The 24,823-nt window shown below is 32.1% G+C and overlaps 1 protein-coding gene across 4 annotated transcripts in view; it reads left to right on the top strand.

The window, feature by feature from the left end:
• The window catches only part of LOC127730990 (sterol O-acyltransferase 1-like), a 48,516-nt gene extending 27,103 nt beyond the window's left edge, over positions 1-21,413 (top strand). For 2 of the 4 annotated variants that reach the window (XM_052239695.1, XM_052239694.1), the window contains 11 exons: positions 2,442-2,549; positions 3,346-3,494; positions 4,074-4,201; positions 4,629-4,704; positions 6,163-6,262; positions 6,837-7,033; positions 7,425-7,501; positions 8,517-8,615; positions 10,291-10,426; positions 11,208-11,350; positions 11,801-18,956. In XM_052239695.1, the coding sequence (XP_052095655.1) occupies positions 2,442-2,549; positions 3,346-3,494; positions 4,074-4,201; positions 4,629-4,704; positions 6,163-6,262; positions 6,837-7,033; positions 7,425-7,501; positions 8,517-8,615; positions 10,291-10,426; positions 11,208-11,350; positions 11,801-11,881 (1,294 nt within the window). In that variant the 3' untranslated portion in view covers positions 11,882-18,956. Of the gene's footprint in view, positions 1-2,441; positions 2,550-3,345; positions 3,495-4,073; positions 4,202-4,628; positions 4,705-6,162; positions 6,263-6,836; positions 7,034-7,424; positions 7,502-8,516; positions 8,616-10,290; positions 10,427-11,207; positions 11,351-11,800; positions 18,957-20,754 lie in introns of those variants that run through there. The other 2 variants (XR_007995410.1, XR_007995409.1) reach the window with 2 other exon arrangements.
• Positions 21,414-24,823: the final 3,410 nt, after the last annotated feature.

Here is a 24,823-nt window from a genome sequence, read left to right as displayed (position 1 = left end):
GTTAGAACACAGGAATTCCCTGGCAATTTTCTTGCCTTCTTACCTGGGTTTGAAAAGAATTTACATTAAAAACATTTCGTTTAAAAGCTTCTAAAATTCTTTTTGATAATTGAAGTTAAGATCTTCTGTAGTTAGATCTAACGATATAGAATGGTCAGCGATACAACAAATGAAGTAAAAATGAATTAAAAGTGCTAATCAAAGACTTGTAGCCAGAATGAATTTTTAGAAAAAAAGAAGGGGAAAACAGAAAACAAGATTATTTCATGGTTTGTGTCAAAAAGCTAGACATAGGTATGCTGTTTCCGGCATCGGTGGCGACGGCGGCGTCAACAATGTATTAGTTTGTGATTAGGCCTAGTTCATGGTGAACCACTAGTGGTAGGTCTATGATATTTGGTATGCAGTTGTATTAGCATTGGCACATCTCATTACCATGGAGATTATTTGGCCCCGCCCCCTCTGTCAAGGTCTATTGACTTTGAAACTTTTCATAGTTTACATGTATTAGTTTGTGATTAGGTCAATTTATGGGGAACCACTAGTGGTAGGTCAATGATATTTGGTATGCAGTTGTATAAGCATTGGCATATCTCATTTCCATGGAGATTATTTGGCTCCACCTCCTTAGTCATAGTCTATAGACTTTGAAAATTTTGCTAAGTTAACATGTATTAGTTTGTGATTAGGTCAGTTCAAGGAGAACCATTAGTGGTAGGCCAATGTTAATTGGTGTTCAGTTGTATAAGCATTAGCACATCCCATTTCCATTTAGAATATTTGGCCCCGCCCCTCAGTCATGGTCCATTTACTTTGAAACTTTTGCTTAGTTTACATGTATTAGTTTGTCATTAGATCAACTGCTAATGTTAAGTCAATGATATTTGGTATGCAAATTTATTGGCATTTGCAAGTATCGTTCTAATGGAGATTATATAGCCCCACCCCTGATCATGGTTCATTGACTTTGAAACTTTTACATAGTTTACAAGTTAATGTTTGTGTTTAGGTTTGTTTAAAGGGAACGACTTATAATAAGTCAATGGTATTTGGTATGCAGTTGTATTAGCATTGGCACATCTCATTCTATGGAGATTGTTTAGCCATGTACCTTCAGTCATGGTTCATCGACTTATTTGCATAACTTACATGTTAAAGTATTGCTATTTTAATTTCAACATTTGCATTATCAAAATTACAAAAAGGCAAGACATATCTCTGTGATAACAATTTATTTAAAATAGAATTAAGGTGCTTAGAATGAATAAAATGCACAGAAAGGTCTTTAATGACACCCAAAAAGTATCTTCAATAAAAAAAAAACAACAAATAGCCGTACAATAAAAGAATAAGAGGAGAAGTAGACTATAGAAGCAGATTGAATTCACTTCCATTTTTGTCTCTCCTTGATAGAGTCAAAAAGCGAGACATAGGTATGCTGTTTCTGGCGTCCGTGGCGTCAACAATGTATTAGTTTGTGATTAGGTATAGCTCATGGTGAACCACTAGTGGCAGGTCAATGATATTTGGTATGCAGTTGTTTTCATTACCATGGAGATTATTTGGCCCCGCCCCCTCAGTCAAGGTCTATTGACTTTGAAACTTTGCTTAGTTTACATGTATTAGTTTGTGATTAGGTCAGTTCATGGGGAACCACTAGTGGTAGTTCAATGATATTTGGTATGCAGTTGTATTAGCATTGGCACATCTCATTACCATGGAGATTATTTGGCCCCGCCCCCTCAGTCAAGGTCTATTGACTTTGAAACTTTGCTTAGTTTACATGTATTAGTTTGTGATTAGGTCAGTTTATGGGGAACCACTAGTGGTAGGTCAATGATATTTGGTATGCAGTTGTAAAAGCATTTGCAAGTTTCATTTCCATGGAGATTATATAACCCCACCCCCTAATTATGGTTCATTGACTTTGAAACTTTTACATAGTTTACAAGTTAATGTTTGTGTTTAAGTTTGTTTAAAGGAACGACTTATGAAAAGTCAATGGTATTTGGTTTGCAGTTGTATTAGCATTGGCACATCTCATTTCCATGGAGATTGTTTAGCCCTGTACCTTCAGTCATGGTTCATTGACTTTGAATATTTGCATAACTTGCATGTTAAAGTATTGCTATTTTAATTTCAACATTTGCATTATCAAAATAACAAATAGGCGAGACATATCTCTGTGTTAACAGTTTATACGCACTTTAAAGTTGAAAAATAACATCAAAGTCTATTTTAAATCATCTATACAACATATTGAGTGGAATTAATGGATGACATTTAATATTTAATAAACTATGTGTTAAACACTACTAGATTCAAACACTCTATTCTTAAATGCAGTTACCTTCCTTTTGATATATCTGTAAGGATAGAAAGCACTGATCGCTCGAAAAATCAATCAATCTATATTGTAATATTTGTTTTTTTATTTGTAGAGAGTTGTTTGAGATAAGCCATATAAAGACCATCTACCACATGTTTGTTGCCATACTCATTGTGTTTTGTCTCAACACATTTGTCTATGACATAGTTCATGAAGGAAGGTAGGTATAGTCTTCATCCTCTGTAGGTAGCAAATGCATGTCATTGTTGTAAGAAATAAATGTATATTGTGTTGAAAATTTTGAACCTTTATACTGTGGATTCATTTATTTTCGTGGGTACCAATTTTCGTGGTTTAAGGAAAACTAACATGTTAGTGGATATTTAATTTCGTGGTTTTGCCGAAGTCTGCATACAGGCCTATAGGAAATATGTCATTCGTTGAACATTTAATTTCGTGGTTCACCTATACCAACGAAATCCACCAAAAATTGGTATCCAACAAATAATAATGAATCCACAGTATTATATCATTTTAGACTGTATATGCATGTGGATGATGAATAGCAGGTAGAACATTATTTACCAATTGAAAGCAATTAAAAGCTAAACCTTTGGTTTAACAGCTTCTTTGAAAAAATTTCAACCATGTCACAGTATAGATGCAATCAACATTCACCAATTTCAAAATTATTCAGTGTTTGAATATCATATATGTAGTGGAACATGAAGTTGTTCAAGGATATGTAAGCTCCTTTCATTCTCTTTGAAGACAGACTCATAAGAGTAAATGAACACATCAGCAAGAAGAGGAGCACAGTTGGTACCATAAAGATTGCCAATGGTATTTTATAAAATATGTCAAAATGTGAGGTAGATGTGATATCACAATGAAACTTCACCTCAAAATTCAACACACATGTTTGTTCCTGTCGTGAGTGAATTGACATGTGAGTTGACTTGATCATATTTGACCATTGGTAATTTGCACTTCCTTATGATATTGTAAACTTTCAGAATAAATCTAAACTTTGAGATGATGCAGTGGGCATTAGGAAAGAAATCCAAGGTGATGGAATTATGGGTCATGATGCAGTTGAGTACTCTAGTCATTGTCTATCCTATGTTCTATTACTGGGCCAATAACAGACCTGCAGGACCAGCAAGTAAGTACATGTAGACCTAGAAAGGGGTCGATAACACCATAACTTATATTTGACATAATAGTGAAATCAATGAGATAGGAACTCAATGACACAAAAATTCCTATAAAATTCCTAAAGACATACAGAGGTCAGCACACAGGATTCAACAATAAACAGATTTCTATAAAAATATGGCAAGCTGTAAATGCTTTAAAGTCTAAAAAAAAAAAATTTTGACAGAGTTTCAAAGTTTTGTCATAATTAAATTTTCTAAATGTTAAAAAAAGCATTAAGATATGACAAAAGACAACCAATAGGTTCTTGGCATTGAAAATCCTACTAAAATCATACCAATATGGAATAATAAACATTACTGTATCAAAGAAATCTTGCAGCAAAGCAAGGTCAAAGTATATCATGCCATCTAACTCTCTAATATTAGTGATTTTCATAGTTCAATACATCCATTAGAATATCAATTGTTTTATATAGTAAATTTTATGATTGAATTTAATATTCATATTGAAAGTTGATGCATATTATGTATTATAGTAGCCAAGTAAAAAAAGTATAAAATGATTATTTTTTTTATTCTTTCAGAATGGATAGATTATGTGGTTTTGTCTTTCTATATTGCATTTATGTTAGCTTTTCTTGTATTACCTGTAAATTACATTGTGGAAAATGCTCTACCTCCTGCCTCAACTGTTATTATAGCATGTGAACAGGTATGTCATACATCATGTTAAGAGATACTAGTTTACTGTTTTTTTCTTTTTTTTAAATAAAAGTCACCTGTCTGCAGAAATGGAAAGGTGAACCGATTTGTTGGATATGTGATGGTGTTTGTCAGTGGTTAATGTGATGAAATTGTGTGACAATATAGCAATAGATGTGTAAAACCATGCCAAACAAATATAAAAAAAGTAAAATGGAGAGCACTGACATTTTTAAAGGACTGCTCCTTATGTTATAACTATGGAAACTTAGAATAAATAAAGTTAGTAAAAAGTATTAAAAGCTATAAATACCTTATGTTATAGACATTTGCCTTTACATATAATTTTTTTTTTACATTTTTATTTGTAAATAAGAAGATGTGTTTTGATTTATCCCATAAAGTTGATAATCATTTTACATACTTTAACTTTTCAGCTAAGGTTGATAATGAAGATGCATTCATTTGTGAGGGAAAATATACCAAGAGTTTTGAATTTTAACAACAAAAAAGGTAGGCAATAGTAGCTAATAGATATTAGCTAAGAGCTACTTTAATAATAGCATTGTTTTAACATCCCTGATTTCTTATGCTGTTATCAAGGGGCTTCAAACAGTCATGGTATTTGAAGAAGTTCTTGTGCTGGTTTAAACTTCAAACAACCAGGGTATTTGATGTAGTTCTCTTGCTGGTTTAGACTTCAAACAGCTAGGGTATTTGAGGCACTTTGTAAACACAAAAGATTGTGGTTAATTCTCCAAAGCACATCGGTTTTGAGGCTCAAACTTTTTGTATATTTGGATCCCCAAACTATTAGTTTGGAGCCCTGAGATTACTTTAGGAGCATTTTTCATGTGCAGTAAAATTACTATCATATAATATAAGTAGATGTGGTATGATTGGCAGTAAAACAACTATCAAACACAGGCCAAATGAAGTGGATGTAAACATTTATGCATGTAGGTCATTGACAGCCTTCAACAAAGAGAAAGAAAAACTCATACAGTATAGCCAGCTATAAAAGCCCCTGACATGACAAATGAGAAACAATTCAATTGAAAAACTAACAGCCAAATTTATGACAAAACAATAAACGATAAACAGATATAACAGACAGCAACCCAACATAACCTCTGAATTAAGTAATCAATCAGTTTCCTATGTTTCTGAACATTTTACTATTTTGGAAGTTAAAACAAACAGCATAAAAGCTCTAGGATTATTCTACACACAAGACAAAGTATGTACTATATAAACATCTGTAATTCAGGTGGCAAATGAACTAGTGATTTAAACAACTTGCTAGTAGTCAGGACCTTACAGACAATTAACCGTATGTGATTTGCCTATTTACAAGCTAAATGTGTATCAGTAATAACACTTTAAGATTGGTTGTATTAATTCATTTACAATTCAAACCTGATTTCCCAACTCCATTGCTATGCTGCATTTACTATTTACTTTCACCTTCTTACATCTTTTTTGGCTTAATTGATGAACTTCAACATGAAGCCCAAATGTTTAGCTTAGATACATGTTTATATTACAGATGGTGATAGTCCAAGTGATGAGATCATTTGGTTTTATTTCTCAGTTGCTGTGGGTGGGGGTATCAGTGATCATTAGATCACCTCTCTAGTTTAACCTAAGATGGTTACTATATTGATACATGTATATATTACAGATAATGACAGTCCAAGTGCTGAGATCATTTGTCCTGATATCTCAGTTGCTGTGGGTTGGGGAATCAGTAATCACTAGATCACCTCTCTAGTTTAACCTAAGATGGTTACTATATTGATACATGTATATATTACAATATTACAGATGATGACAGTCCAAGTGCTGAGATCATTTGTCCTGATTTCTCAGTTTCTGTTGGGGGGGGGGGGGGGGGTATCAGTAATCACTAGATCACCTCTCTAGTTTAACCTAAGATGGTTACTATATTGATACATGTATATATTACAGATGATGACAGTCCAAGTGAAGAGGTCATTTGTCCTGATTTCTCCAAATATTTATATTTTCTGTTTGTACCAACCCTCATATACAGAGATGATTATCCACGGTAGGATATTTATTATACTAGAACATTTTGATACATTGATATACGTTAATTTGCACAGTAGTAAGTAATTTAATATTCTAATGAATATTTTATGTAACAATTTTTTTCATTGGCTAAAATTTACTGTCAAATCAACAGTTGACATGTCATAACTAAGGAGTGAGCTGACATATTAAAAATTGCTTGGATCAACAAATGTTTGATTACTACCATATAATCGATAATAAAACAACACATACCTCAAAAATGCCGTTTTGTTGTGATTTTATCCAAATTTAAATCATAGAATTAACATGATAATCTTCAGTTTGGTAGTTTTCATCTGTATGACGTTTATGCGCCAAAATCGTTCATGAAGTTTTGAGGAATTTAGTTTTATTTCAAATTTATGACTTTTTTCAAGCTTTAATGTTTTATTTCTTTGTGTAATGCATTAGAATCGAAATAAGAGTACTGTAGGTGAAGAGTTGCTGCCCTCAGTTTTGATTTATTATTACCTGTTAAGTTCAATGGACAGAATTTTAGTATCCTGTTTTATACCTTGTAAATGATATAGATTTTACTATATTTTCAGGACAAAAACAATAAGATGGAATTATGTTGTAACAAACTTTGGTCAGGTGATTGGATGTTTGTTCTTTATTTACTATATATTTATGAGATTTTGTGTGCCATATTTCCACAACTTTAACCAGGAGCATGTTACTCCAGAGTTATTGGTGATGACTGTGTTTGGTTGTATGTTACCAGGGACACTTGTTTTATTTATAGGTATGTATCATAAGTGTAATAAAACGCAAAGCATTTTAATTAAGCACATATACAAAAGAAAGGAGTATGTATGAAAAAGAGCTTTTGTTTGTGTACAGTTGGTTTACATCCTTTTTTGTAACATTAGCAGGATGTTTCTATATAAATACTATTTATGACGATAGATGAAGGAGCTAAATGTAAACTTTGTGAATGCAGCAGTAAATGAAAGAGAGGTTTTAGGCAATAAATCAGACAAAAAAAATTTAGGGACATACATAATATGAATAATTAGAATTGATACCATCCAATTTAGTTGATTGGTTAGATTTAATATAACATAAGGACAGCTGTCTTATTACTTTCTAAAACTTTGAAGATATAGTCATAACAATTGGATGTTCTTTTACAGGATTTTTTGCAATTCTTCATTCCTGGTTTAATGCCTTTGCAGAGATGTTAAGATTTGCAGATAGAATGTTCTATAAGGTATTTTGCTAATTAGTAGAGTTAAATTATTTCAATTATGAGAAAAATAATTTCAAGAATACAAAATCAATCAGCTGTATACTGAATCACTGATGCAGAATACAAAACCAGTCAGTTGTATACTGAGTCACTGCTGCTGAATACAAAACTAGTCATTTGTATACTGAGTCACTGCTGCTGAATACAAAACCAGTCAGTTGTATACTGAGTCACTGCTGCTGAATACAAAACAAGTCATATGTATACTTAGTCACTGCTGGTGAATACAAAACCAGTCATATGTATACTTAGTCGCTGCTCCTGAGTACAAAATCAGTCAGTTGTATACTGAGTTACTACTCCTGAATACAAAACCATTTAGTTGTATACCGAGTCACTACTCCTGAATACAAAATCAGTCAGTTGTATACTTTTTGGATATTCACCTTCTCTAAGGGCCATAATAGTATATTGTTTACCATTTACAATTCTTTGTAGTACACACCATATGGTGTAATATCTATTGTTTACTGTTTACAATTCCATGTAGTACACACCATATGGTGTAATATCTGTTATTTACCATTGACAATTATTTGTAGTACACACAACATGTTGGATATCTATTGTTTACCATTGACAATTCTTTGTAGTACACACAACATGTTGAATATCTATTGTTTACCATTGACAATTCTTTGTAGTACACACCATATGGTGTAATATCTATTGTTTACCATTTACAATTCTTTGTAGTACACACCATATGGTGTAATATCTATTGTTTACCATTTACAATTCTTTGAAGTACACACCATATGGTGTAATATCTATTGCTTACCATTTACAATTCTTTGTAGTACACACCATATGGTGTAATATCTATTATTTTCCATTATCCACTCTTTAAACTACACTTTTGAAAATATTACATAGAATGCTTTAGATTCAGGTGTTGGTAAACCAGAACTGTTTTATTTTTTCATTCGTGTAGCAACATGTGCTAATTAATTCAATATTATTTAATATTTTCCAGGATTGGTGGAATTCTACATCTTTTTCAAACTACTACAGGACATGGAACGTGGTTGTACATGATTGGTTGTATACATATGTCTATAAAGATGTGTGTAGGGTAGGTGTAAAGTAATCTGTGTTGTATACATATGTCTATAAAGATGTGTATAGGGTAGGTGTAAAGTAATCTGTGTTGTATACATATGTCTATAAAGATGTGTGTAGGGTAGGTGTAAAGTAATCTGTGTTGTATACATATGTCTATAAAGATGTGTGTAGGGTAGGTGTAAAGTAATCTGTGTTGTATACATATGTCTATAAAGATGTGAGTAGGGTAGGAGTAAAGTAATCTGTAAAATAATCATCAGGGAAAAATGAATTTAACATCTACAACTTTATAATTAAAAGACATGTTTTCAGACATAAAAGACCTACTGTCTAGTCCCAGTCACCTCAAAGAGGGATTTTTTAATGAAATGTTGCCATTAAAAGATTAACTTTTTTTACCAATCTTGCACTTGTTTGGAGGCATTGTTTAGTGAACAAGATTGCCATCTTAATCACATTGATTTTAGGGCCAATCCATTAAAACACACATGGGACCCAGAGAAGGCACTTAAACTGTGGGTGGATGTCAAATACGATGAAAATGTAAATGAAAATCTAACTTTGCTTCTATAGCTTGTTATCCCATTTTGAAAGTGCCTTCCCTGGGTACCATGCATTTTTAAATTGAAAAAAAAAAACCTTCATTTATAAACACAAGATCAATGTAAATTTAATGCACTGCATACCAGTCTAACTGTCTTAGAATTTCATTTACCGGTTTGTTACAAGTCAGCGGAAAAAAACAGTCAAAATTTCTCTTTTAGAATAAAAAGTACATTTATTGTGACAATTTCTCTGTCAAATTTTAGTGACACATGCTAGTCTTGTCCGGATCAAGATCCAATCAAATCTGAATTAAGTTTAATGAGTGAGGTGAATAGCAGTTATTTTTTTTATAGCTCTATTGCTTTATATCCATTGTTTTTCCTTCACATGTTATAGGAAGAGGTAACAATCCAGCAGCTATGGCCTGTGTATTCGTATTCTATTGTTATCCTTTATTTTAACAGGTTATAGGTAGAGGTAACAAGCCAGCAGCCATGGCCTGTGTATTTGTATTCTATTGTTATCCTTTATTTTAACAGGTTATAGGTAGAGGTAACAAGCCAGCAGCCATGGCCTGTGTATTCGTATTCTATTGTTATCCTTTATTTTAACAGGTTATAGGTAGAGGTAACAAGCCAGCAGCCATGGCCTGTGTATTCGTATTCTATTGTTATCCTTTATTTTAACAGGTTATAGGTAGAAGTAACAAGCCAGCAGCCATGGCCTGTGTATTCGTATTCTATTGTTATCCTTTATTTTAACAGGTTATAGGTAGAGGTAACAAGCCAGCAGCCATGGCCTGTGTATTTGTATTCTATTGTTATCCTTTATTTTAACAGGTTATAGGTAGAGGTAACAAGCCAGCAGCCATGGCCTGTGTATTCGTATTCTATTGTTATCCTTTATTTTAACAGGTTATAGGTAGAGGTAACAAGCCAGCAGCCATGGCCTGTGTATTTGTATTCTATTGTTATACTTTATTTTAACAGGTTATAGGTAGAGGTAACAAGCCAGCAGCCATGGCCTGTGTATTCGTATTCTATTGTTATCCTTTATTTTAACAGGTTATAGGTAGAGGTAACAAGCCAGCAGCCATGGCCTGTGTATTCGTATTCTATTGTTATCCTTTATTTTGACAGGTTATAGGTAGAGGTAACAAGCCAGCAGCCATGGCCTGTGTATTTGTATTCTCTGCTATTTTCCATGAGTATGTTCTGGTGTTGTGTTTTAACTTCTTTTACCCTGTACTGCTGGTTATGTTTGCTGGAGCTGGCTGTAAGTAACAAAATAAAATTTTAGTAGCAAAAATAATGTCAAATTTAAAATGTTAATGAGTTGATTTTTTGGGGTTATAAACATATGTATTTTGCAATTTAGGAGACACTTATTTTTTAGTTTTATTTGTAACATTACAAAAATGTTTTGATATATAAGTTTCATGTAAGTTTCAAAAAATTTTAGTTTTAATGCAATAAGAAAAGTTAAATATTTATATGGTTAATTACATCAATGGGTAAAAGATGTTCACAATTATTTAATTCACTGTCTGATTCTAGTATAAGCTCTTACTATAATTTTGAATTAAATAAAAGATGTTTTTGCGGTAAAATACATTTTTATATATTTAAAGTTAAAAAATATAATTTTCTTTGTTAAACATGTTAAAAGGGATTTAAGAAAAGGTAATTTTGAAGAATTTAATGGAAATCTGTATTAAAATGCTGAATTCTGCAACATTTTCCAATGTGTATTTTTTTAGCTTTATTCTGACAAGAAATGATAACTTGAATCTCAGTTTTTGTAAATGGCTTTACTAGCTGCTTTGATCTAACATGAGATGTTTCATATTTTTTATATGATTAAATGTTGCTACTTTTGTAGAATTCGGCTTCATTAAGAAATGGTTTGCCTTTTTCTTTTGAGTTGAACAAATTGAGTTACCTCTCATTTATTAGATTGATCAAAATAATCAAGAATTAAAGTAACTTGAAAGCAGATCAGATATCCTTTTATAGGGAATCCCATTAGATATACTTTCTGTTTTCTTCTGTTTCAGTTGGTTTTATGTTCCTGACAGATAAAGGTGTATCTAGAAGTTGGAATGTATTTCTATGGGTAGCACTATTCACAGGAACTGGATTGTTGATGTGTTTGTATAGTATGGAATGGTATGCCAGAATTAACTGTCCAGTTAACACAGTGAGTATTATTATCATAGTTTTCAAAGAACAAATATTAGAGGAACATAAATGTAGAAAAAAGTAATACTAAAAAAATGTTAATAAAAGGAAGGGTAAATAACAACCAAACAGTTAGAAAGAAGAGATTCTTTTATTTTTGTAATACCATTTTTGTCTCCTCAATATTTTAAAAGGAAGAAAAGCTGGATACATATCTGATAGGCTAAAATTTCTGTCTGGCATTTGTATTTTCTCCATGACCTCATTTACATGGTTTAATGGCTGCATAATAATCTTCATAGATCATTGGTAATGTTAAGTGTATGTGATACATGTAGTAAGAATTTGATCATGAGGACTTTAAACGTAATCAGTAAAGCAGGCGACACATTTCAGCTTTCTTTGTAATTCTTTTATATGACATATGTGAAATAGGAAACCTGTTTAAAATATTATTTTATCATTTCAGGACAACATCTTTGATAAACTGATTCCCAGATCATGGACCTGCAATTTTGAAGCCATGGAAAATAATTTGAAGTCACCATAGTTTTGGATCAACAGTTCTAATGAACAATTGAATGCTCAAAACCGAGTTGGAGATTTTTACTCAGGATTCTCTCTATGTCTGCATAAAGATATACTGTCATGGGACCAGTGTTTTCCATTAGATCAAGTATCATATTTCTGTTAAACAAATGTTTTATGTAATGATGGTGAAGGTCAACATGACCTTTAACATTAATCTTTTGATTTATTATTCTAGCTGATACACAACTTTTTGTGGCATTTGAGCATTAAAACTGAACAATAGTCTCTTCTATGAAAAAGCACATAAGATTATCTTTCACTTTTCCATATTGTGATGTAATTTACAGGAACCTTTTTTTTTTTTTTACTTTTTGTTTTTGTTTGAAGTCATTTAAAAATTGTATACTATTTGAAAGAATCTGAATTCAAGTCTAAATAGTTACATAGTCTACAGAATTGGGATGTTCACTTTAACATATACATCGTTTTTAGTACTTAATCCATTGTAACACAACAATCCATAAGTGATCCATTGGTGATTTATTTTATTTTATTCAATGATTCATTTGTACTCAAATAAGACTTATGTAAAAAACTTATTACACTGCCAAATTATGGTAAGACTAGCATTATAACATTTTTCGTTCAGTTAATCATTTGATGTATATTTTTGAGAATATCTGTATGCTCATGTCTTTATGTTGTTTATAACTGGGGATTGTAGATGTATTGGGTACAATTAGTGACTGTTTTTAGCTCACCTGGCCCAAAGGGCCAGGTGAACTTTTCTCATCACTTGGCGTCCATCGTCCGTAGTCGTCGTCGTTAGCTTTTTACAAAAATCTTCTCCTCTGAAACCATTGGGCCAAATTTAACCAAACTTGGCCACAATCATCATTAGGGTATCTAGTTTAAAAAATGTGTCCGATGACCCTGCCAACCAACCAAGATGGCCGCCATGGCTAAAAATAGAACATAGGGGTAAAATGTAGATTTTGGCTTATATCTCTGAAACCAAAGCATTTAGAGTAAATCTGACATAGGGTAAAACTGATTATCAGGTCAAGATCTATCTGCCCTGAAATTTTCAGACAAATTTGACAACCTGTTGTTGGGTTGCTGCCCCTGAATTGGTAATTTTAAGGAAATTTTGCAGTTTTTGGTTATTATCTTGAATATTATTATAGATAGAGATAAACTGTAAACAGCAATAATGTTCAGCAAAGTAAGATCTACAAATAAGTTGTCATGACCAAAATTATCAGTCGACCCCTTTAGGAGTTATTGCCCTTAATAGTCAATTTTTAACAATTTTTTGTAAATTTTTGTAATCTTTTACAAAAATCTTCTTCTCTGAAACTACTGTGACAAATTTAACCATACTTGGCCATAATCATTATTAGGGTATCTAGTTTAAAAAATTTGTCCGATGACCCCGCCTTCCAACCATCATGGCCGACTTGGTTAAAAATAGAACATAGGGGTAAAATGCAGTTTTTGGTTTATATCTCTGAAACTAAAGCATTTAGAACAAATCTGACAGGTGGCAAAAATGTTTATCAGATTTAGATTAATCTGCTCTGAAATTTTCAGACGAATCCGACAACTCGTTGTTGGGTTGCTGCCCCTGAGTTAGTAATTTTACAAAAATTTTGCAGTTTTTATACGACCGCAAAAATTTTTGCGGTCGTATATTGGTATGACGTTGTCGTCGTCGTCGTCCGGCGTCGTCCGAAGACACATTGGTTTTCGCACTCTAACTTTAGTTTAAGTGAATGGATCTCTATGAAATTTTACCATAAGGTTCAATACCACAAAAGAAAGGTTGGGATTGATTTTGGGGGTTATGGTACCAACAGTTAAGGAATTAGGGGCCAAAAAGGGGCCAAAAATAATAACTTCCAGACATAACTTGTGTGTTAGTGTATGGATCTCTCTGACATTGTACCACAAGGTTCCATATCACAAAGGGAATGCTGGGGTTGATTTTGGGGGTAATTGCCTCAAAATATTAGGAATTAGGGGCCAAAAAAGGGGCAAAAAACAAGCATTTTTCTAGTTTCATGACAATAACTTGTGTGAAAGTGTATGGATCTTTCTGAAATTGTACTACAAGGTTCCATATCACAAAGGGTAAGCTGGAATTGAGTTTGGGGGTAATTGCCCGAAACGTTTAGGAATAAGGGGCCAAAAAACACATTTTTCTAGTTTCCAGACAATAACTTGTGTTCAAGTGTATGGATCTCTCTGAAATTGTACCACAAGGTTCCATATCACAAAGGGAAAGCTGGAATTGATTTTGGGGGTAATTGCCCGAAACGTTTAGGAATAAGGGGCCAAAAAACACATTTTTCTAGATTCCAGACAATAACTTGTGTTCAAGTGTATGGATCTATCTGAAATTGTACTGCAAGGTACCATACCACAAAGGGAAGGCTGGGATTGAGTTTGGGGGTGATGAATCATAAGGGGGTTCAAAAAATTGGGGGGGGGGGTTTTTTTTTTTTCCTTTTTTTTTCTTTTAAAATTTTCCATTTTAAGTTGGTTATTTCTGATTTATATTTAAAAGCAAATAATAATGATATGGTAGGAGATACACACCAAACAGGATGTGTAAATTATTATATAATAAGTATTGTGCAATAGCAAGAAATTTTCAATTGCACAGTATTGCACAATAGCAAGAAATCTTCAATTGCACAGTATTGCGCAATAGCAAGAAATCTTCAATTGCACAGTATTGCGCAATAGCAAGAAATATCCAATAGCACAATATTGCGCAATAGCAAGAAATTGTCAATTGTGCAGTATTGCGCAATAGCAAGAAATATTCAATTGCACAGTATTGTGCAAAAGAAGATACTTCGTATTAATTGCTTATTTCTTGACCAATTTCAATGGGGTTTTATTCTTGAATTCTTGGGGTTCTTTAATATGCTGAATCTAACCGTGTATTAAGTTTTTGGATTTTGGGCCCCGTTTTTAAATTGGTCCACATTGAGGTCCAAAGGGTCCAAAATTAAACTTTGTTTGATTTCATCAAAAATTGAATTATTGGGGTTCTTTGATATGCCGAATCTAACCGTGTATTTAGATTCTTAATTTTTGGTTCCGTTTTCAAATTGGTCTACATTAAGGTCCAAAGGGTCCAAAATTAAACTAAGTTTGATTTTAACAAAAATTGAATTCTTAGGGTTCTTTGATATGCTGAATCTAAACATGTATTTAGATTTTTGATTATGGGCCCAGTTTTCAAGTTGGTCCAAATCGGGGTCCAAAATTAAACTTTGTTTGATTTCAACAAAAATTGAATATATGGGTTCTTTGATATGCTGAATCTAACCATGTATTTAGATTTTTGATTATGGGCCCAGTTTTCAAGTTGGTCCAAATCGGGGTCCAAAATTAAACTTTGTTTGATTTCATCAAAAATTGAATTCTTGGGGTTCTTTGATATGCTGAATCTAACCATGTATTTAGATTTTGGATATTGGACCATAATAGGTGAATGTCCAATTTAAAATTTTTAAGTTCTTAGACCACATTCATTCTGTGTCAGAAACCTATGCTGTGTCAAATATTTAATCACAATCCAAATTCAGAGCTGTATCAAGCTTGAATGTTATGTCCATACTTGCCCCAACTGTTCAGGGTTTGACCTCTGCGGTCGTATCAAGCTGCGCCCTGCGGAGCATTTTATTTGTTATTATCTTAGATATCATTATAATATCTAATATATTATACTATTAATTATGATTTTAACCTTATTTTACATGATTTCCAAAGCATCAGTAAATACAGGTGAGCGATACAGGCTCTTGAGAGTCTCTAGTTTGTCATTGTTTTTGTAAATATTTACTTTTATCAGTATTGTTTGCTTTTCATTGTAATAGTCAAGTGTGATGCATAATTCAAATGGTCTGCATTCTAGATTAAAGGCAATAAGATATTTATATAAAATACTGATATTTAATATTAGTAGTCAGCTACTTATAAAATGAGAGATTTATGAATATGTATAAGGTGTAAACAGATAACATGTTATAATGTGACAAAACTGTTACCATGACAACAATTTAAAAAATATTGTTTCTCTTTCTTGTACTGTCTTCTTGAAATAAAGCACATAACATTCTCAGATGGTCCATTCCTGGTTAAAATGAGTAAGGCTACATAGAACAAAATAAAAGAGGAAACTACTTCAGACATTTTTGTAAACTGACATTTGATTTTATTTGACTAGGTTTAAAGGATCAATAAGGCAAATTTAGGATGTTATTTATAGTATTTTGACAGATTACAATGTTACCGAATATAGTAAAGCACAAATATGAAAATCCACAACAAATACACAGTGGCTGGTTTTATTTAATTCTTCATATTGTGGTTTTTCCACCCTCATTGATATTGAATTTTCAATTTTGGTTTGTTAATTTCATGTCATTTCCAAATAATACTTGGAATTAAAGGAATTTTATACTGTTTATATTTTGGTGCTAATTTGTGTTTAAATTATATCACTTCAAATGGACATGTCAGTTTTTACTGAAATCACTTCAAGGAATATGTAATCTATCTTTCGTCCCTCTTTTCTACACAAAGACATTTATATGAAATTCAAGGAGTCAACTAAACTTAAAAAAAAAAAATGAATGCCAAACTATGTTTTAGGCAAAGGATACTTTACTCATTAACACTTTAACAAGTAAGCTTTATGTAGATGTATGATTTGATTAGAACAACCAATGTTAATTGAAGACCTGGTTGTTTTGTTTTTATTTCCAATTGCGAATACTTGGGGGAAAAAAAAGAAGAATTGCAAATAATACTGTCATCAAATCAGTTATTCAGAAATCACCTTTTATTAATGTTTTTATTCGATTGCAGTAACATTTTGACATAGTTTTGTACTTGTGTGGTGTTCATTGTGTATCTCTAGTCATGAAATTACATCTGAATTACTGTTTTAAAAATAGTAGACCATTCATCTTCAAGAACTCATATTAAAGTACCTAGTATTGTTTTATTTTTGTTTTTGTCAGTTAAACAACTGCCTCTTGTCAAAGAAATGACATTTGGAATGACTAGGTTGTAAAAGATACTGATTACAATTTTACTAAGATTATGTACATAAATTTATTAGTGATGTATTCAATTGAAATTTGATTTATGTATTATGAAGTTCTTGGTGATGTTTATGCATGTATAAACTGTTTTATGCTTGACTTTTATCTTATGTGTGCAATATTGTTATAATAACCACTAGAGAATTATATTTTTGTATTTATGAAATGATCTCTTTATCATATACCACTTCTTCATTGTTTTATGACTTGCATCAGAACCTTACAGACGAGGAACAAATGTAACAAATTATTATAATTGCCTATTGTCTCAGTGTACATGTATGTTTAAAATTACATATTATTGGTCTTCCTTCTGCCTGTATCACTCTGCTTGGCTCTCAAAAAAATTGAATGCCACAGCTCTGTGATGTCAAATACATTGATCCAGCCTTAATATCTTTGAACCAGACTTATTGTAGACGTTCATAAGTTTGACACAAACTGATCAAATCTTTTTAGCTGGTTTGCTGCTGAAACAAAGAAGACAAAACATGCAAATACAGTCAAAAAAAGGGTTATCAGATGTTTGTCATATTAATATTGTAAAATATCATCTGCTTGACACAATATGAAGCCTTTTTGAACTCATATGTTGGGCTCACTATATAAAGCCTTTTTGAACTCATATGTTGGGCTCACTTCATATTGTGATTCACAGCTGATATTTACATCACTAATATGCAGAACACCTGATTAATCAGTACCTTTAATGTAAAACTGGTTGTAATTTCAATCAGACAATATTAAAAAAATCATTATATCCATTCATTATAGATTCTGGTTGTATTCTCCACACATTTGTCATCAATACCAAATAATGAAGTGCTCATTATTTTTCATGTTAGTTTTAGATAACCTGATTATTAAATTTACACCAAGATATGGTTAACTCAAAAGAATAGATTTTCAATGATTCAGGAGGAACAATTTGATCTTATTTTATGGTCAAGTATAATAAATACAGGATATCCAATTACATTTAATGACATCTTAGTGTAAATACAAATACAATAGAATTATTTAAATAATGGATACATTTTCTGTGTAAAAACCTGAATAATTATTGAATGGAAATTTGCCTTGTTTTGTTTTCAAAATGATTTTTTTGTCTCAAATGTCTCACAAAAGGATTCTAATCCAGTGACGACATCAACTTTTTGTATAAAGCTTTATATTTAAGAAGGTAGAAGACTTCATATCTTGTATACAGATACCTCTTATCTCAAGTTTGTGTTGTTGATATGACAGTTGTCCTTGCCCTCATTTCACGGTTGAGTAACTGCTTAATAATCAAGTTTGTTACTATGTGATTTTTTTCACTTATTATGAGTGACAGGCCAACTATATTTGGTATATAGAATCATTGCAAGGTATCCATGTCAATCAGGCAGGTTTCATCTGACTTTAACCTCATTCTCATTGTCCACTGGTCAATGTTAAGTTTTCAATGCTGGGTCTGTTTCTCATATACTAAACACAATAGGTCAACTATAACTATATTTGGTGTATGGAATGGTTGTAAGGTGTACATGTCCATGTAGTATAGCAAATGTTAAGTTTCTGTGATACCTGTTATAAAACATTTTTCTTAAAGACATCATAAATTCAATCATGATCAATAAAGCAAGTGAAACAATTCAGTTTGAACACTTGTTTTTCTGACTAAATACTGAAAAGTCATGAAATATTGTTTTCAATGAAAATAGTGCAACCAATATAATAAAGAGTTTAATCTATATATTATATATATAGGTTCCATAGTGATAATATTAAAACAGAGAGAATTTAAATGATGTATAATTACACAGGAACTTTTTTATATTGCTGCTTAATGTTAAATGACTGTCTTCCATGAATATTTTGTTACAAAAAGGTACATTATAACAATTCAGTGCTGTTTTCATTAGACTATTTTCTCAATAATACATGTATACCTATTTTTCATGAATAAAAATTATATACAAAATTGATGCTTTTTTGTCAATAAATTATTGTTGGATTATGATTAGATATGCAAGATCATTTTGGGTTTTACTTATAATTCAAGATGACCACCATGCTAAGAGGTGTTGTTTCCATGGCGACGGTGTCAACAATTTGTTGAAGTTTGTGATAAGGTCAGTTTAAGGATGTACACCTCTGAGGAGCAAAAAATTTCAATAATTAAACTTTTTTTCTTAACCTGATTTTTGGGTTTATATGACTGTAAGAAAGTAAGTGATGAAGAAAAAATCATATGGTGGTTCACTTCTTTTTTTGCTACGGCCATTTGAAAGTACCCAATTTTTAATGATTTTCCCATATTTCATCAATTTTTACCCAATTTTGGGCTATTATCATGAAAAAAATCACAGTTTCACAATTAAACTTTTTTTCATACTTTCACTAAAGGTGAAGTGGACCAATCTGAATAAACTTATTTTAAAAAAACTATAGGTTGATGTTAATATTAGAAAGTTTTATAAAATGTTGTTGCTTTTTCGTGTCAAATTGACCATGCTGTCAGTTTTGTCAATTTGGGATTTTTCTCTATTTTTAGAAAAAAAAGCATATTATTTCAAATTCTTTGTTCTAATGATTGAACAAATACATATCTTTAAAAAGCAAAAATTGATATGGGATGTACATATTTTTGGTAAAATCATTTCTTTGTACCCCTCACCCATTTCCTCAACATTTTGGTTGAAAACACTGACTGGATTGGTTTTAAAATTTTAAAATTTTATTACTCAAAAACTACTTATTGTAAGTTTTAAAATTCATTGATATTTTCTACTTGTATCACATGTTTTGGAAATTATTCCCGAACGAGATTTCAACAAGACTGAAACATCAGAAGAATACATCCTTAGGTGAACAAGATATTTGGTATGCAGTTGTATTACTGTGGCACATCTCATTTACTATGTAATGATTGGTAGGGATGAGGAGCTAGAATAGATGACTTAAAAATTCCATATTAATTATAATTAAGATAAGGTTGCTGATTTTAAAATCTTAAGTACTATAATTTCACAAATTATTGCGTGCATTTATAATTGCGATTTTTGAAGAATGGACAAAAGTGCGAGATTAATTATTGCGATTTCTGGAAAAGTGCATACAGATATATGTATCAGATATCAGCATGATAGTTCTTATTATTGCAATGCTCACCCATTGGCATTATTCACATTAATAAAAACCTTGCAATAAATTCTGAATTTACAGTATCTATAAGTAATCAATTTCAATATTTTTACAGATGTGATTACAACACCCGGCTTCGATGCAACAGATAGTTGTCGTAACTTCATGATGGCTTTAGGTGTATTTCTTGTCAAAAAATATATATATGATAGAATATGTATTTTTGTTATTCATAATATATGGGAAAAAATGGAGAGCATATAGGAATTGATCTGTTGGTCCATAACAACGGGTATCTGGACAGTGACTTGAGTATTCTTTGCTTGATTGGAATGAAATTTATACAGATGAATGATATATGGAAGGAGAAGAATCCTATTGATATAAGGGTCAATGTGAAAAGCCTATTGAAGTTTGGGCCAATAAGTTAAAGGTCAAGGTCACTCTAACTAAAAATAGATTTTCTTTTTATACGACCGCAAAAAAATTTTTGTGGTCGTAAATTGGTATGACGTTGGCGTCGTCATCGTCATTGTCGTCGTCGTCCGGCGTTGTCCTGCATCGTCCGAAGACACATTGGTTTTCGCACTCTAACTTTAGTTTAAGTGAATGGATCTCTATGAAATTTTACCACAAGGTTCAATACCACAAAAGGAAGGTTGGGATTGATTTTGGGGGTTATGGTATCAACAGTAAAGGAATTAGGGGCCAAAAAGGGGCCAAAAATAACCATTTTTGTAACTTCCAGACATAACTTGTGTGTTAGTGTATGGATCTCTCTGACATTGTACCACAAGGTTCCATATCACAAAAGGAATGCTGCGATTGATTTTGGGGGTAATTGCCTCAAAATTTTAGGAATTAGGGGCCAAAAAAGGGGCAAAAAACAAGCATTTTTCTAGTTTCATGACAATAACTTGTGTGTAAGTGTATGGATCTTTCTGAAATTGTACTACAAGGTTCCATATCACAAAGGGAAAGCTGGAATTGAGTTTGGGGGTAATTGCCGAATCGTTTAGGAATTTGGGGCCAAAATAAGCATTTTTCTAGTTTCCAGACAATAACTTGTGTTCAAGTGTATGGATCTCTCTGAAATTGTACTGCAAGGTACCATACCACAAAGGGAAGGCTGGGATTGATGATGGGGTAATTGCCTCAATATTTTAGGAATTTGGGGCAAAAAACAAGCATTTTTCTAGTTTCAGGACAATAACTTGTGTGTAAGTGTATGGATCTTTCTGAAATTGTACTACAAGGTTCCATATCACAAAGGGAGAGCTGGGTTTGAGTTTGGGGGTAATTCCTAAACGTTTAGGAATTTGGGGCCAAAAAGGGGCCAAAAAACACATTTTTCTAGTTTCCAGACAATAACTTGTGTTCAAGTGTATGGATCTCTCTGAAATTGTACTGCAAGGTACCATACCACAAAGGGAAGGCTGGGATTGAGTTTGGGAGTGATGAATCATAAGGGGGTTCAAAAATTTGGGGGGGGGGGGGGGATTTTTTTTTTTGCCTTTTTTTTCTTTTTTTCCTTTTTTTTTTCTTTTAAAATTTTCCATTTTAAGTTGGTTATTTCTGATTTATATTTAAAAGCAAATAATAATGATATGGTAGGAGATACACACCAAACAGGATGTGTAAATTATTATATAATAAGTATTGTGCAATAGCAAGAAATTTTCAATTGCACAATAGCAAGAAATCTTCAATTGCACAGTATTGCGCAATAGCAAGAAATATCCAATAGCACAATATTGCGCAATAGCAAGAAATTGTCAATTGTACAGTATTGCGCAATAACAAGAAATATTTAATTGCACAGTATTGTGCAAAAGAAGATACTTCGTATTAATTGTTTATTTCTTGACCAATTTCAATGGGGTTTTATTCTTGAATTCTTGGGGTTCTTTAATATGCTGAATCTAACTGTGTATATAGTTTTTGGATTTTGGGCCCCGTTTTTAAATTGGTCCACATTGAGGTCCAAAGGGTCCAAAATTAAACTTTGTTTGATTTCATCAAAAATTGAATTATTGGGGTTCTTTGATATGCCGAATCTAACCGTGTATTTAGATTCTTAATTTTTGGTTCCGTTTTCAAATTGGTCTACATTAAGGTCCAAAGGGTCCAAAATTAAACTTAGTTTGATTTTAACAAAAATTGAATTCTTAGGGTTCTTTGATATGCTGAATCTAAACATGTATTTAGATTTTTGATTATGGGCCCAGTTTTCAAGTTGGTCCAAATCGGGGTCCAAAATTAAACTTTGTTTGATTTCAACAAAAATTGAATATATGGGGTTCTTTGATATGCTGAATCTAACCATGTATTTAGATTTTTGATTTTTGGGCCCCGTTATCAACTTTGTCCACATTGAGGTCAAAAGGGTCCAAAATTAAACTTTGTTTGATTTCATCAAAAATTGAATTCTTGGGGTTCTTTGATATGCTGAATCTAACCATGTATTTAGATTTTGGATATTGGACCATAATAGGTGAATGTCCAATTTAAAATTTTTAAGTTCTTAGACCACATTCATTCTGTGTAAGAAACCTATGCTGTGTCAAATATTTAATCACAATCCAAATGCAAAGCTGTATCAAGCTTGAATGTTGTGTCCATACTTGCCCCAACTGTTCAGGGTTCGACCTCTGCGGTCGTATCAAGCTGCGCCCTGCGGAGCATTTTATTTTTAGTTGGTTTCAGGATGGTATCACACTATGAATTATAACACATTTATACAGGTAAAAAATTATCAATAAAAGTACATGTTAAGCAGACTTCATGGTTTCAGAGAAGATTTTTGTAAAAGTTTACAACAGAAGATGATGCAGTGTGATTGAATAAGCTGACATGGCCCTTAGGGCTACTCAATACTGATTATGCTTTTCTCATTTTCATCAAACATTACATACATGTTACTGTTAGTCATGATGAGAGGAGGAAAGTTTTTGATTTTTGAGGTACACAATGAAATCAATACATAAAGGAGTAGGGCAATAAGGCCATTGTTTGGTCCAAATATCAGTGCAAATTAAAAAGTTACTATGCATGATCTTAAATTTGTCCAAACTATACCAAGGTACCAGATGTCTGGAAAATTTAAACAAATTCACATTTAATGAGTTACCATTACAAAATGTGTATATTTTTTAGAATTTCTTGATTTTCCTTGTTTTACATCAATCTTTTAGTATATTCTGGATTGGGAAAGTTTGTGTTCACCAAGAAACAACTTTATATTTGGTGAGATGATGTCAATAGTTATGAAAAAGCTTCTCTCAAATTATTGTGTTGTTTCTTGGCTGCACACAGCATTTACACAAAAGAAATATGAATGTAATACTGCATAATTCAACAGTTTTTTTTCATTTTCATAAAAAAGTCCCATAAGATGACATAATTGTGACATCATACCTTTAAAGGTCTTTTGTAAATCATTTATATTTCTTGATTCTATGCACTTCCAAACATTTGTTGCAAATTTGATAAGGTTCTGAAAAACTTTGTTTTCATGGGCCAAAAACAGGCCTCAATGCCCCTACTTCTTAGCCATATTAGGAAAGGAAACAGTCATTCAAACAGTTGTGGTGTTATAAGGGAATAATCTGCTTTGAAGTGCCATTATTTAATATGTATAGATGTGGGGTAATGTCAATCAGGAAATAGTCATCTGAATATCTGCATATAGTGGTCAAGTAAACAACAAAGTATGGCAATCCCTCTTTCCCCTCTTGTCTTCATAACTAATCCCTCTGTCCCCTCTTGTCTTCATAACTAATCCCTCTATCCCCTCTTGTCTTCATAACTAATCCCTCTGTCCCCTCTCGTCTTCATAACTAATCCCTCTGTCCCCTTGTCTTCATAACTAATCCCTCTATCCCCTCTTGTCTTCATAACTAATCCCTCTGTCCCCTCTTGTCTTCATAACTAATCCCTCTGTCCCCTCTTGTCTTCATAACTTGTGAAGCTAGTCAACAAAAAGACTGAAGATCTGACACTAAATTCAAAATAGCCAGATTTCTTGGTTTTTATGTGCATATTGTGATTTAAATGTAATGAGTTGATACACCTCGTCTCTTTTTTTTCATTATATTAGCAGTTTGTCTCTTGTGCTGAGTGAAGGCCAGAAAAGTATCATTTCCTAACGGTGTATTGTTTTGTATAGTTTCCCTGCAGCTGCATTCTTCAATGTACAGATGAGTGTGATTGACATCAAGCAAAGTATTCCACTCAAATGGGTGCTAGGGGCCATTGCGAACTTTCAGTGAGGTGAGAGCTTTTACTACTTGTTGTTGCGAAAGAAATGTAAGTTTTCCAAAGAATCATTTGTAGCTTACCTGTCGATTTAAACTTTTGTAAGTTCTTTTGTCCCATTGAATAAATACAATAGATTTTGTTCTCTGTGTATATTCACTGGAACATTTAAATTTTTGCTAAGAAAAATCTATCACTCATTGATTAATTTACCTGAAGAAATAAATTACCTCCTAAGCAGATGAAAATACATGTATCAAATCACAAAACTGCATCTGATGTTGTATTTATTCAATATCAATAAAATATTTTCAATCTGTTCAATATAAACAATGATTGAAACATTAAAAGTTGATTTCTGACAAAATTTTCAACATTGTTCCTATTGGAATTCTTTTTTGTGTTTTCAAATAAATACTGGCAATGATAATGTTTAAATCTTATAGCTA

This window comes from Mytilus californianus, unplaced genomic scaffold, assembly GCF_021869535.1.
Source record: "Mytilus californianus isolate M0D057914Y unplaced genomic scaffold, xbMytCali1.0.p SCAF_2, whole genome shotgun sequence".
Classification (NCBI taxonomy): domain Eukaryota; kingdom Metazoa; phylum Mollusca; class Bivalvia; order Mytilida; family Mytilidae; genus Mytilus; species Mytilus californianus.
This window is presented reverse-complemented; position numbering and strand designations above follow the sequence as displayed.